The 14,678-nt window shown below is 36.2% G+C and overlaps 1 protein-coding gene across 1 annotated transcript in view; it reads left to right on the top strand.

Moving 5' to 3' along the window:
- The window catches only part of DCC (DCC netrin 1 receptor), a 1,113,394-nt gene that overhangs the window by 620,970 nt on the left and 477,746 nt on the right, over nt 1–14,678 (top strand). The window contains exon 8 of the mRNA XM_007935560.2: nt 11,548–11,704. Coding sequence (XP_007933751.2) covers nt 11,548–11,704 — 157 coding nt within the window. The remainder of the gene's footprint in view (nt 1–11,547; nt 11,705–14,678) is intronic.

The raw sequence follows: 14,678 nt of genomic DNA, 5'->3' as shown, positions 1-14,678 counted from the left end.
TGGGCAATCTACTTCCATAGAGATACCTCCTCAGAAACCCAAGGAGGGGTCGCTATGGGTCATCAGTCAGACTCGATGGCAGTGAGTTTTCTTTTTTGGGGGAATTATTAGTGTAACCTACCTGCAGTTATAGCTAAGTCTTCTCCCAGTACATATTCTCAAATGTCCACTTTGGAGGATTCTGAAAGAGAATTTTCTAGCCAAGGGCTACTGCATTTTTACAAAAATAATGCACACATTATAAATTTTTGCCAATCCTATGCTCCACCCACAAACTATTTTTATAAGTAAACTGCTAATTTTTGCAGCAACATGTAGAAAATTAGCATAGCATGCTTACGGAAATATATTGGGGGGGTGCAGGTGGCAGAAAAAGAAAACATAATGCATGTGTTTATGTAAAATATACAGTAAACAGTATAATTTTACAAATTCACAGAGCCCCTCATTTAGTTATCACTGAAGGATTCTGAGACCTAGTGGTGCAATGGTTATATGCTCAGCTACTAACTGAAAGGTTGGCAGTTTGAACCTACTAGCTGCTCTGTGGGAGAAAGATGTGGCAGTCTGCTTCCATAAAGATTGCAGGCTTGGAAATTCTGTGGGACAGTTCTACTGTTTCTTAAAGGGTTGCTGTGATTTGGAATTGATTTCATGTCTGAGTTTAATGATTGTTTAACATAAACTGTGCTAGGCTTGGAGATGAAGATGATGAACAGTTTAGACTTATTTCCATAAGCTAATAGAGCATACACTTTGATACAGGATACCAAAAAATGACCACACTATTATTGTACAGTGTTGGAAGTGCCCTGATAAGAGCAATTATCTTACCTAGCCCTATGCATTCCAAAAATTCAGGGGTCCAAGCCATGTTGGGTATCAGTGAGGTGACATTTAAGGCAAAACTTGAAGGAGTACAGGTCAGATCTGCAATGCAGTTGTGGGTGGGGGGAGGTGTGGGAAAGGTAGTAGCATCCTAGCCCAGATAGCAGCAAAGATAGCAGAGGTGAGGCTTGCATGAGGTCTTCACAGAACTGAGAAAGTTTCTCTGTGGAGAGCTGAGAGATAATAAGGAACCAGATTTACAACCAGAGCCCGTTGAAATTTCTGTACTCAGATACCCAACCCTGGAGACCCTTAACTAGATCCATTCTCAGGTCTACCCTGCCTAAGACAACTGAGAATGTAGGGCTGATGTGGGAGGACCAATGTTGGAAGTAGGAGGAGATAGCATCTTAAGGATGAAGTTACAGCAGGGAGAATTACTCAGCTGTACTTTTTTACCTGGAATTTGGAAACTGATTGAACAGTCCTTCACATAGTGTCTGGCAGAGAGTAATCCCTCAATGGATATTGAATAGTTAATTATTGGATGCATAAACTGATTTTACCAAAGAAAGTCACAGAATGAATAACCTAATTCCCTACATTGACTATGATAATTTATCTATTATAAATTAAAAATGCTTCTGGAAATAGCAATGATTTAATAAGAACTTGTGTTCTAAATTCTAAATTGATTACCTTACCAAAATTTAGAATGAAACCCCTTTGTAGGTAAGAGACCATACTACACTCTTTAATTGTCTTACATGCCTTACATGTGTATGTCTTGAGTCTTCAGATTAGTTCCTCAATTTTTGAGAGTAAAACCCTCAAACCCTTAAAAAAAATCATAGTTTCAAGCTTCAAGAAATTTAGTAGACCTTCAATAAATATTGTTTATTCCTTTGCATAGTATATTGAATAAATTCTCTTAAGTAAATATTAAGACTTCAAAAGATCTCATGGAGTATATTAACCATATGTAAAATTAAAATGAATAATGACATAGTGGTTACAGCATTTGGCTGCTAACCCTAAGGTTAGCAGTTCAAAACAAACCTGCTTCTCTGCAGGAGGAAGATGAGCCAATCTACCTCCATAAAGATTTATAGCCTTGGAAACAATATGATTCACTATGAGTTGGAATCAACTCAGTAGCAGTGGGTTTGGTTTGTTTTTTATTTTAAACATTCACGGTTCTTAGTTTCACTAATTTTCTTAAAACACTAGTTCAAAAGCCCTGATTCCTTGGATTTTGAAATTTATGTGAGATTTTAGAGAGAAAAATTGCTATTCTTTCTAACTTTCTACGACATACAGCCAAACTTCTTGTAGTAATTTTGTGAAATTATAATAAGAAAAAATTTTAATCCAAAATTAAATTCTACCCACTCTTTCCATTTAGTCATTAAAAAGCTAGAGTTTGGTGTCAGAAGAACAATAAGAAGAAGCAAAAGGGGATAAAAGATATTTTGCCCTTAGGAGAATTAAATGTTTCTATCATTTCACTAATTACAGCTTTTCTTATTTTACTCTTATTAAATCTTCAAGCTTAGAAGGAGATGCAACGAATAAAACAGCAGTTCATCTGCTGGTCATATTAATAATGTTTCGGTTATTATCATGGGGAATGAAAAGTTAGAGTGGCAGAGAAATACACTAACTGGTTTGTCTGATGTGTAATGCAAATTAAATATGTTTGCATTTTTATGAATGCATCTTATCATCTTCCATATGTTTCTTAGGGAGTAGAGGTCATATACTGCTAATGAGCTCAGAGAAAAATTAATGTGCATAAACATATATTAAAATATCTAAAAAAATGAGTCTCTGGTTACTGCAGGAATTGTGGCTGTATGAAAAAATTTAACCCAATAATGTACTGGGCTATTGTGCTATGAACTCAAGATTATTCCACTGGACAATATCAAATAGTCCTTTTTTGTTTCTTTAAAAATTATCCATTTTATTTGGATTTGCATTATCCTCAGAAACCACCTCCTTTCTCTGGATTTTACTATGATAACATTTTTTTGAAAGGTGTTCTATTTTTTTTTTTTTAAGACTATATTGTTATAGTATGGCAAATTCACCTCTTCTCCATGACAACAGATAAAGAAGCTGTAACCATGGCAACAGTAATGGGCCAGAGAGATTAGGGCCAGACTGGAGATTAGGCCTCTACGCGAAAAGAAAAGAAGTCTTGATTGGTTCCTTATTGAGACCTTATTTGAAGACAAGTTACTGTTGAGAGTAAGCGTGGAGGATTAGTAAGAACGAAATTAATTCCTCTATATAAAATCAGAAGCCATTCCTTTGTTTAAAATGTAAGTCTTCCTTTTAATGTAACAACTGAATAGATTGAGGCAGACTGATTAATTCTACTCTGAAGTTTATCTGTACCATCTGAGTGTGGACCAGCTCAGAGGACGCTCTTGGAGGGACACCATCTGTGTGCAGCCTCCTGTTGGTTTCTTTCTTGGCAGTCCCTGGGTGGGTGGGAAAGCCAACTCATTTTTGATAATGACATCATATATGAGTGAAGTGGTCTTGGAGGAAAAGGGTTTGAAAATTCTTCCTCTTCTTCCTTTTTTTTCTAAAAAAAAATACTTTATTATGTTTAAGGTGAAAGTTTGCAAAGTATATTAGGTTTCATTTAATAAATTCTATACACGTTAATCATTGATATTGGTTACATTTTTCACATTGTATCATCATTCTAATTTATTACATTCTGGTTAAATCATTTCTAGTACTCTAGTTTCCTGCCCCCTTAACTTCTCTTCTTTCCTTTAGAGTAATTTTTGACCATTTGGTCTCATATATATGATTTTCTAACAGAGCTCATTACTCATGGGTGATATTCTTTATTTTATGAGCCAATCTATTATTTAGCTAAAGGGTGACCTCAAGGGATAATTTCAGTTTAAAGTTTAAAGAGTATCACAAAGCTATTGTCTTGGGGAGTGTTCTAATTTCAACTGACCCATGAAGCCCAGGAAGTTTAAGAATTTGAGTTCTGTTAAACATGGTTCTCTCATTCCATCAGGATCCATCTATTGAGATCTTGATCAGAATAGTCAGTATTTGTAGCCAGGCACCATCTAGTTCTTTGATTTCAGGGTAGAGGAGACTATGGTTTGTGTAGACTATTAGACCTGTAGACTACTTTCTTCTCTGAGTGTTTGATTCCCTCCTTTCTCTTTTGTTCTGATGAGTAGAGAACAATTGTTTTATCTTAGTTGGCCATTCACAAGCCTTTAAGCCCCCAGATACTACTCACCACATTTGGGATGTAAAACATACATTTTTTAAAAGTATATTATGCCAATTAACTTATCTGTCCCACAAGACTATGGTCATAAGCCTTCAAACCTAGGATACCAATCTTGTAATGTGAGAAGTATCCATTTTCCTGTTCTTTACTTATTTCTTTTAGATTCTTAAAAATTCTCAAAAGGTTTTCCCAAGTAATAATTGACTGTATTTTGTTTTATAAAAAATCTTTTGAAAAAAAACTCACAAGGTTCTAATTATTTTCAACTGGTAACAAGTATGAAATGAGCAAACAACCCCATTGCTGTCGAATGCATTCAGACTTATGGTGATATCATGTCATGTGTTTGAGAGCAGAACTAGGGTTTTCATGACAGAGATTTTGGAAACAGATCACCATGCTTTGCTTCTGACATGCTTCTTAGTGGATTTGAACCTCCAACCTTTTGATTAGTAGCCAGCTCTTAACCATTTGTGCTATCCAAGAATGGATAAGGTGTATTGGTATTGAATTTTGAATAAAGTGCTATCTATGATTTCAGATTGACATATTTATAAAGGGGTTATTAGTTAATTTTTAAATGATGTATTTATAGACATTTGAATATTTGGTCTAATGGTGGAATATTTATTTTTAAGAAATTTTTCCAAATTGATATCTAAAAAGATTATAATCACACACACTTCAACTGACAATGTGTGAGAGTGTCACACCCTGGTCAACAAGAGATACTAACATTCTCTACAATCTTATTACTTGGTTATCATGATTTCTTTCTTTTTTTTTTTTTTTAGATTTCATTTTAATATGCATTTCTTTTATTTTTTTGACAGATTTAACTCTATTTGTAAATTATTCCTTATTTCATCAATCTATAGATATTCTTTTAATATTATAGATATTAACTATTTTCTTTTAGGTATTTTGCAAGTGTTTTGGGTTAGGGATTTCTTTTCAGAGGAAATATCACCTAAACTAAGTCCTGAAGGGAAAGGCGGAATAGTCACATGAATCAGATGAGCTTACTAAGGAGTGGGAGCTGTTCAGGTGAAAATGTAGTGGGAATTGCATGTAGGTAATTTAGTATGGTCGGAAGGAAGGTTGGGCCATCTGCTTCTGTAGATACTGCCTTGGAAACCCAAGGAGTGGTCCTTATGAGTCCAATCGACTCTATGGCGTTGAGGTTTTTTGTTTGTTTGTTTGTTTTAATTCAGTATGGAGAGAACATGCTGAATATAAACATCAAAAAGCTGGGGAACCTCTGTTTAAGCTCTGTGAGGAAATGACCTCGTCTGTTGTTCACCACTCTCTCAGTGCCTAGAACAAGGGCAAGCCAGTGAAAGGTGCCTTATGATTCCTTCCTGAATTATTACAGCTAATGAACACTGCTTACTGTGGACATCTACAAGCCGCTGCCTACAGGCTTTTTTCTGGCCACAGGAGTACATTAGACCATTGTGCAGGAGGGTTAATGACCCTGGCATCACCCTCCACCAATGACAGATTGGGAGTGGATAGACAAAAACTTCAACTTGCTTAACTAAGGGTAAGGGTGATGTGAGGCATGTCCTGCACTGACTCCCAGAGTTCCCCAGGGGTTGTACTTGTTTCCCACAGTGATAACCATTCAACACACAGCTCACTCATTTCAAGCTCCCTTCCTTTCCCGTCTCACTTCCCAATGCCCCAACGTGTATTTCCTGAGATCACCTCCCAAATGAAGTTTTTTACCCTTTAAATTCTTTTCTTGGGCCTTGTTTGTAGGGGAACCCAAACCAAGACAAATGATAAGTGGGAGCCCTACCAGCAGGTGTATTATGAAGCTCAGAGTTTGCTCTGACATGTCCACCAGACATGAAGAGTGGAGGAGTGATATCAGTCAAATGTATTGCTGTTGAGGATATAGCCAGCAAAACATGCACAATTCAAATTTTGCATGTACAGTTCAGTGACATTGATTACTATGCTTTGAATTGTGCTACCGTTATTTCGAGTTGTTCCTCCCCATTAACATAAACTCACTGCCTCCTAAGGTTCCTTTCTCATCCTTCAGAATGCTGTTGTCAATTTGATCCCATAAGATAGATCTTAAAAGAACAATGCTCGAGGCAGACATTCTTTACTAGTTCTTTTTTAACATGGTTCAATGCTTTTTTTTTTTTTTTTGTAGTGTTCCCTTCCCTGCCCTCACATCCCTGGTAACCAACAAAGTTACCTTCCATATATAAACCTTTCTTGCCTTTTTTACATAAATGAACTAATACTATCTTGGTGATTTTCTTTTGGGGTTTTTCCTGTTTGGGGTTCATTGGACTTCTTGAATGGATATATTGTCATCTTTCATCATACCAGGGAAATTCTCTTCCAACACATCTTCAACAATTTTCTCTGTGGTTTTATTTGTCTCTTTGTGTTCTGAGCTTCTGATTGCATTTGGGTTATTCCTTTTGATGGTATCACATATGATCCTTAGGCTTTCTTCATTTTGTTTTGATCTTTTTTCTGACTGATTCCTTTCCCAAAAAGTATTGAGGTATTTGTCTTCAATCTCACTAATTCTGTCTTCCATTGATTCAATTCTACTCCTTTGCCCATTCAGTATGTTATCTATTTCTGAAAAAAATAGTATTAATTTAGTATTAATCTTCTGGATTTCTAGCTGTAGATTTTGTATCATTTCTAATTTTCCATTTATTTGTTCTTGGATTGTTTTTTAAATTGTTCTAGGGTTTTCTCTGGGTTTTTCTCAATTTTGCCGGTGTTTTCCTTGATCTTTCTCTCAGTCCTTCAAAGGTACTCAAATATAATTCTTTTGAACTCCTTATATGGGAGTTCCAATGCTGCTTCTTCCTCAGGGATGTGTTTTGGGTCTGTATCCCGATCCCTTGTTTCTCCTGCTTTAGCTGGCTCCTTTGTGTGGACTGTGATTCTCTATTGTCTCTGAGGCATTGTGACATTTTTGTGTTTATATTTAATTGGTGATTGAATGTTGGAGTGACTTGCCCATGATTTTTGTTTTCTTTGGATATTATCTATGTAAGCAGGGTACTATGCTCCTCTATTTGGTAGTTGTATCTTGGTCACTTGTTTCTCCTGCTTTATCTTTCTTTTTTGTGTGGACTGTGATGCTCTGTTGTCTTTGAGGCATTATGTCATTTTTGTGTTTATATTTTATTGGTGATTGTATGTTGGAGTGACTTGCCCATGATTTTTATTTTCTTTGTAAGTTATCTATGTAAGCAGGGTACTGTGCTGCGCTCCTCTATTTGCTAGTTGGTAGCACTTATACACTCTACACCTGTCTTCTTTCCCATTGTCAGCCTCCTATATGTATATATATATATATATATATATACTTGGCAAATGGAGCCCATTCTTAGGTCCCTGGAATCTGAATGAGAGTGCTGTTACTTTAAATATCCAAAATGGCTGTCACATGTAAACAGTCAAAATGGCTGCACCCTCAGTCACTTTAAATATCCAAAATGGCCACTGCTTGTAAACAATCAAAATGGCTGAACCCTCTGGGCAGCCAAAAGTCCACAGCTCAGGTTGTCTCCCTCCTTGCTGTTTCCCTTCCTAGTTATAGGCCACCAGCACAGTCATCCCTGCAGCCCTTGGTAACCAGGGCTGATCTTTAGGTCAATTCTCAGGTCCCAGAACCACTTGGAAATATTCAGGCTGTTGGTGCCATCAGAGTAGCTGACAGTCCACAGCTCCATCCATCTCTATACTCACTGCTTTCATTCAGATTTTTCCACTAGCTGGTGCCTAATACATTTCTGTAGGATCTCTGATGGTGTAGTGCCTAAGGCACTTGACTGCTAACCAGAAGGCTGGTGGTTCAAACCCACCAGCCGCTCCTCAGAAGGAAGGTGGGGCAATCTACTTCTGTAGTGATTCTGCCTCTCAAACCGAAGGAGGGATCACTATGAGTTGGGTCTGACTTGACAGCACATAACAACAACAACAACAAAGAGAGGACAGTGTAAATATACATTGAGATAAGCAATGTAGGAAGAGAAGCAGGCTGAAGAGGCATGGGAGAGGAAGGCAGAGCTGCCTATAACCTGTGGAAATAAAGAATTTTGTCAAGAAGCTTAATATCACCTATATTTTTGAGAGACATACTACTTATCCAGCCATTAATCATTTCCTCTCCCCTCACCAATCTGACATAAAAGATTGACAAACTGGCAGCCAGTCTCCCATTTACTTAAAATACTGTGCCGATCAAGAAAGCAAAGGGATACTTTATCTACAAAGAAGTTAGTCTAATAATCTATGGAGCCAGAAAGAACTCTGAAATCTTTCTGCAGTCTTTAAACGTCACTTTTGCTGTGTAGCTGGCATGTACTGTAACTTGATAAGGTTTCTGGAAACATTGGGAAATAAGGTATACCCCCAAAATGGCTTTTTTTCCAGCTAACGGGACTTTACACAATGGCAGGAATGCTGATGCAGCCAACCCTTCTCAAAAGTGAATACAAGAATGAAAACTAACTTTGCTAAGAACTAGAGAAAATGGACCACAAATACCAGGAAATGTAGGAAAATGGATACTTACAGTTTTTTACCAGAAATCACCTGTTAAGATGACACAAATGTTCCTTAGACTTGGGGACTTGAGCAAATAAGAAGAAAATAGAGCTACTCAGCAAAGATGAATTATACATTCTCTCTTTCTCTCTCTCTCTTTCTCTCACTTTCACACACACACACATGCTCACACATACACAGATACACACATACACACACACCACAAGATATATACATATATTTGATAGAAAACTTCTAAAACATATTATAAATGCCCTAAATGTTTGAAAACCAAAGTTTTCTATTTGTGGATGATTCTGTGTTATATCTATGTATAATAATTGTAGTGATATTCTACAAACATGGTGCAATTATTTTTATATAAAAATATATTTATATAAAAATATATTTTTATGTCTTCTAGAAATTTTTTTTTTCCCATCATCACCTTTACTTGTAGGTAATCCATGGGAACTGTTCTACATTTTGTTAACTCAGTCCACTTTTCATGTGCAGCTCTTAACTTTCTTTTGTCTTAGAAAATACATGAGCAAGGTACTTCAAATTGCATCTAAAATAATTTAAACAGGATCTTAATAGAACAAAGTTTTTCTAATAGCTACTTGATTACCTGAAACATTTTCAATTCATGCAAGTTCATAGCTATATTATGGAATGTTGAGAGTTTCCATAATTTGATTATGAGATTAGAGTATCATTAAACTCTATGCCAATTTATTTATACATGTTTGAGTTGTATCATTTCTACTGAATTCTACTGAATTCAATATTCTATTGAATATGAATTCAGTATTTTAAAGAATCAAGTTATTTCCAGTTATTCCACAAATATAAGGGAAAAAGAATGTCTATGTGATATTTTGTCTTTCTTAGGAATCAAATTATCTCACTGTTTATTAAAATTATTGGACCATATTTATCTAAAGCAAAAATAAAAGTTATAAACTTCCATTTGTTATAGCAATTTTCTTCTCAGCATATTCAAGAATTCAAAGAAGAGTTATCTGGGAAGGGTAATGGGACAACGCCTATGTGGTTTCACAAAGGATTTCTCTACACATGTATTTATATGTGCTGCAAACGCATCCATGAATATAGTAGAATATTCAGGGGCAAAGTTTTGAAAACTCCTCAGCCACATTAAGAGAATGAGTTATTGGGCCTAGGGGCTCAAGACTATAGTCTCGGAGGACATCAACATCAATTGAAATGACATAGTTCACAAAGATAATGTTCTGAATCCTACTGTGGTGAGTAGCTATTGGGGTCTTATAGCTTTCAAGTAAGCTTCTAAGGTGCAACTATCTGTCATTCGCCATCCAAAGCAAAGAAGAATGAAGAAAATAAGAGATTCATGGAGACAATTAGTCAATAGCACTAATGGATCACCCGAAGCTCTGCCTCCTTGATCTTGAGACCAGAACTAGTTGATGTCTGGCTACTACTACTCACAGCTCTGAAAAGGATCATAGCAGAAGAAGGTCTTGGAGGGAAAACAAATGAGCATGGAACTCAGAATCATGAGGAAGGACCTAGCTTACTGGTCTGATGGAGAAAAGTGAAACCCTCAAGACTGTGGCCCATCATCACCCTCCAAGCCTGGAGCTGGATCTACTCCTGTGGCTCAACTTGCAACCAAACAACAGATAGGCCTGTAAGGTGAACAATAGTACCTCTGGTGGCATAGTGCCTAAGGCATTTGACTGCTAAACAGAAGGCTGGAGGTTCAAATCCACCAGCCACTCCTCCAAAGGAAGTTTGGGCAATCTACTTCCATAGTGATACTGCTACAACAAACAAAAACAACAACAACTGCTTCAGCAACCCAAGGAGGGGCCACTATGAATCGGATCCGACTCCACAGCAGTGCGTTCATTTGTGTTCGATGCACTCCTTAGAACAATCAACCATATGAAATCAAAAGAGCAATATTTGCACAAGGATAAAGCTCAGAAGGCAGAAAAGGATCAGAAAACAGGACAAATGAAGTGGGAACCCAAAAAGCAGTAGGAAGAGTGTTGTTACATTGTGGGCATTGCAATTAATATCATGAAACAAAGTGTGTATGAGTTGTTGAATGGAAAGCCAATTTGCTTTGTAAACTTTCACCCAAATCACAATAAAAAGGAAAAAAAAAAAAAGGAATTGTCTTTGACAAAATATTCACTCTACATTTCATTACATATTTAAAATATATTAAGTTTATTATCTGTATTATAATTCCTTTAGTTCAAATATAAATCTATGCATTTATTTATAATTGATACAGTTACTCATTCATTTACTTACTTTTTCAACCTCTGCCTGATTCCAGAATGAATTCAGGGAAATACATTTTTAATTACTTAAAATAATTTTGTCTGCTTTAACATGATAGAAATACTTCTTTTTCATAACATTTCTATTACTCATTAGAAGTCACAAGAAGCAGGATCCCTTTGTAATACCGAATCCTATTATCCACACTTCTAAAGAAAGGTCTTTCTAGAATTCATGTGCTTGTTAAAAATCCACATTAACCAATTTCTCTCACTGTTTCTTGCCTAAACAGAATATTGTTCTTGTTGGCATGGATCCAAAAGTAATAAAGACTGCACAAATATGGAATGGAATCATATATGTTATTAATTAGCTACCTTTTTAAACACTGAAGATATTCAGTAATCTATGATAGCTTAGTTATTTTCGATTGTTTTGCTTCACTCTTGGTTAGAATGTCAAGTGCTTTTATTTCATTAGCTGTTTGCTTTTCTTTGCTTTTCTTCCTTTACGCCTGTGAGAATGTCACATGCTTATGTTTCCAGTGGGTCTGGTCTACCTTCTTCCACATTCCCCACCAATGGCACCAGCTCCTCTGACGGACTCCTCTCCTTCCTCTCCAGCTATCCCAAGCTCCAATGTCCTCCCTTCTGCTCCCAGAGATGTGGTTCCTGTCTTGGTTTCCAGTCGGTTTGTTCGACTCAGCTGGCGCCCACCTGCAGAAGCAAAAGGGAGCATCCAAACCTTCACAGTCTTTTTCTCCAGAGAAGGTGACAACCGGTAAGTGCTACCAATAAAGTGAAGCCTGATCTGATGTTTTCTTTAAACAGCAATGGCAGTGGGAGGTCTTGAGCAGGGACTTTTCAGACCTTGTAAAATCTGTACTGTGTGCTCTTCACTCTTTACTAAATGGAGACAGTGTATCTTTATTACCTTTTTTTTTAAAAAAATACAAGATTATTCACAGAATGAAATTAAATTGAACGAAACTTTCTTGAAAACAGGCAAGAATCTGAATACATGATAACAATTTTTTTTTATCTCCTTGATTTTGAGAGGGGTAAGTAGAAAACTTAATCAGTCTGTGTGTTGATAGAACAAGGTATAAGATAACAAATATAAAGCAAATAACTCAATTAAAATGTTGCAAAATATTTGAATAGACAGCTTACCAAATATATATATATATATGGAGGAGCTCTAGTAGCATAGTGCCTAAGGCACTTGACTATTAACCAGAAGGCTGGCGGTTCAAACCCACCAGCCACTCCTCGGAAGGAAGGTTGGGCAATCCACTTCTGTGGTGATACTGACTTGGCAACCCAAGGATGGGTCGCTATGAGTCGGGTCTGACTTGAAGGCATATAACAACAACAATATATATATGGAAACAAACTATATGAAATGATGCTCAATACCATTCATCATTCCAAACTCAAAACTCACTGCCATCAAGTTGATTTCATCTCATAGTGACCCCTGTTGGGTTTCCAGAGCTGTAAATATTTATGGAAGCAGACTGCCCTGTCTTCTGAGGAGTGGCTGGTAGGTTTGAACCACTGAGCAGACTGCCCTGTCTGCTGAGGAGTGGCTGGTAGGTTTGAACCACTGACCATTTGATTAGCAGCCAAATAACTTAACCACTACATGACTAGAGCTTCCTAGGGTATTAAAAGTTAAAATGAAATACCACTGTGGACCCCTTGGAATGGATTAAATCCAAAACACTGACAGCACCAAATATGTAACAAGGATGTGGAGCAACAGGAACTCTCATTCCCTGCTTGTTGAAATACAAAATGATAGAGCTACTTCGGAAGAGAGTCTGGCAGTTTCTTACAAAGTAAATTATAGATTTACTGTATGATCCAGTAATTGTGCTTTTAGGTATTCACCCAATTGAATTGAAAATTATGTTCATACAAACACCTTCACACAAATTTCTATAGCAGTTTCATTTGTAATTGCCAAAATTAGAAGAAACCAAAATGTCCTTCAATAGATGAGTGGATAAACAAACTATGATAAATACATACAACAGAGTAGTATTCAGCAGTAAAAAGAAATGAGCAATCAAGCTACAAAAAACACATAGAGGAACCTTAAATGCATATTGCTTAATGAAAGAAGCCAATCTGAAAAAGCTAAATGCTGTATGATTATAACTCTCTGACCTTCTGGAAAACGGAAAACTTAGACAAAGTCAAAACATGAGTGGTTGGCAGGAAGAGAAGGAGTAGGGTTATAAACAAGTAGAGCATAGGGCATCTTAAGGGCAGTGAAACTATTCTTCATAATACTGTATTGGTAGATACATGACATTTGTCAAAACCCATAGGACTGTACAACACAAAGAGTGAATTCTGATGTAAACTGTGAACTTGATTAAGAATAATGTGTCAGTGCTGGGTCATCAGTTATAACAAATATACCATAGGGATAAAAACTCCAAACACCAAACTCATTACCGCCAAGGTGGATCAAACTCATTAGCGAACCCCTCCTTGGGTTTCCAAGGCAGTACCTCTACAGATTGCCCAACCTTCCTTCCAAGTACCATAGTGATGCAAGAGGTTAATATAGCAGGGGAAACTGTGCAGGAGGGAAATGGGTATATGGGAATACTCTGTACTTTCTTTGTAATTTTTGTATCAATCTAGATCTTTTTTAAAAAAGGAAATGTATTTAAAAAAGAAAGAAAGAACTACTATAGCTAGGTTAGAATTTGAACACTATTGTTATAATTTCTCTGAGCCTTGCTTTACTTTTTAATAAAGAGGAAACAATAATATTCACCTTGCAAGGGTTTTGTAATAATTAAATTAGGTCAAATATGTAAAGTTCATAGCAGAAGGTCTTATAATTGGTAGATAGTTTTTAATATCATAATTGACTAAAGTAAGTTGCATGTGTCTAGTTTCAAGTTTATAATCTACTTTTTGGGGGGTTTGTTTCCTTAAAGTATTCCTTAAAATTTTCATCACTTTTACGACATTGAAGTTTTAATATCCATGTCTAAGGTGTAGATTGGCAAAATACCAATCTCTTTTCTAAGACTAAACCATTTAGTATCTCTTTTTATTACTTTAAATTTGTTAGACTTATTTTATATTCTGCATTTGATCATCTTAATACCTAGAGTCTTTGTGAGTCTTGTTCAGCAGATTGTTTCTGCTGACTCTTCCTCATAGTGGCTATCTGCTTGTATCTTTGCCCAACTCTTGATTGTTATATTTAGTCCTTAGAGATTTACTTGAGGGGATTTTTGTGGCCACAGTTTAAAGGACTTTTCTCCTGAGAGGATTTGCTTTCTCAAAATAAGATCACATCAAATGAAATTTTTTGCTAATGTTTGTTTAGGCCACAAAGGTCTAATTGAGGTGTTTTATCAAGTATATCCCAAGTGAATTGAGAGACCATCTGAAGAATAGGTTTGGCTCATTAAACAGTAATGACTGAAGTTGTGGGATGACATTAATGATATCATAGATAAAGAAACCAAAAGGTCATTAAAAAGACAAGAAAGAAAGAAAAGACCAAAATAGATCAAAATAGACTGTCAAAAAAAAAAAAAAAAGACCAAAATAGACTGTCAGAAGACAGTCTGAAGCTTGTTCTTGAATGTAGAGTCACTAAAGCAAATGGTAAAAATTATGAAGAAAAAAAGCTGAACAGAAGATTCCTAGTGATTCTAGGAGACAGAGTAAAGTACTATAATGGAATATGCAAAGATCTAAAGTTAGAAGACCAAAAG

Source organism: Orycteropus afer, unplaced genomic scaffold (genome assembly GCF_000298275.1).
Source record: "Orycteropus afer afer isolate SDZICR_OR568_19922 unplaced genomic scaffold, OryAfe1.0 scaffold00029, whole genome shotgun sequence".
NCBI classification, from domain to species: Eukaryota; Metazoa; Chordata; class Mammalia; order Tubulidentata; family Orycteropodidae; genus Orycteropus; species Orycteropus afer.
This window is presented reverse-complemented; position numbering and strand designations above follow the sequence as displayed.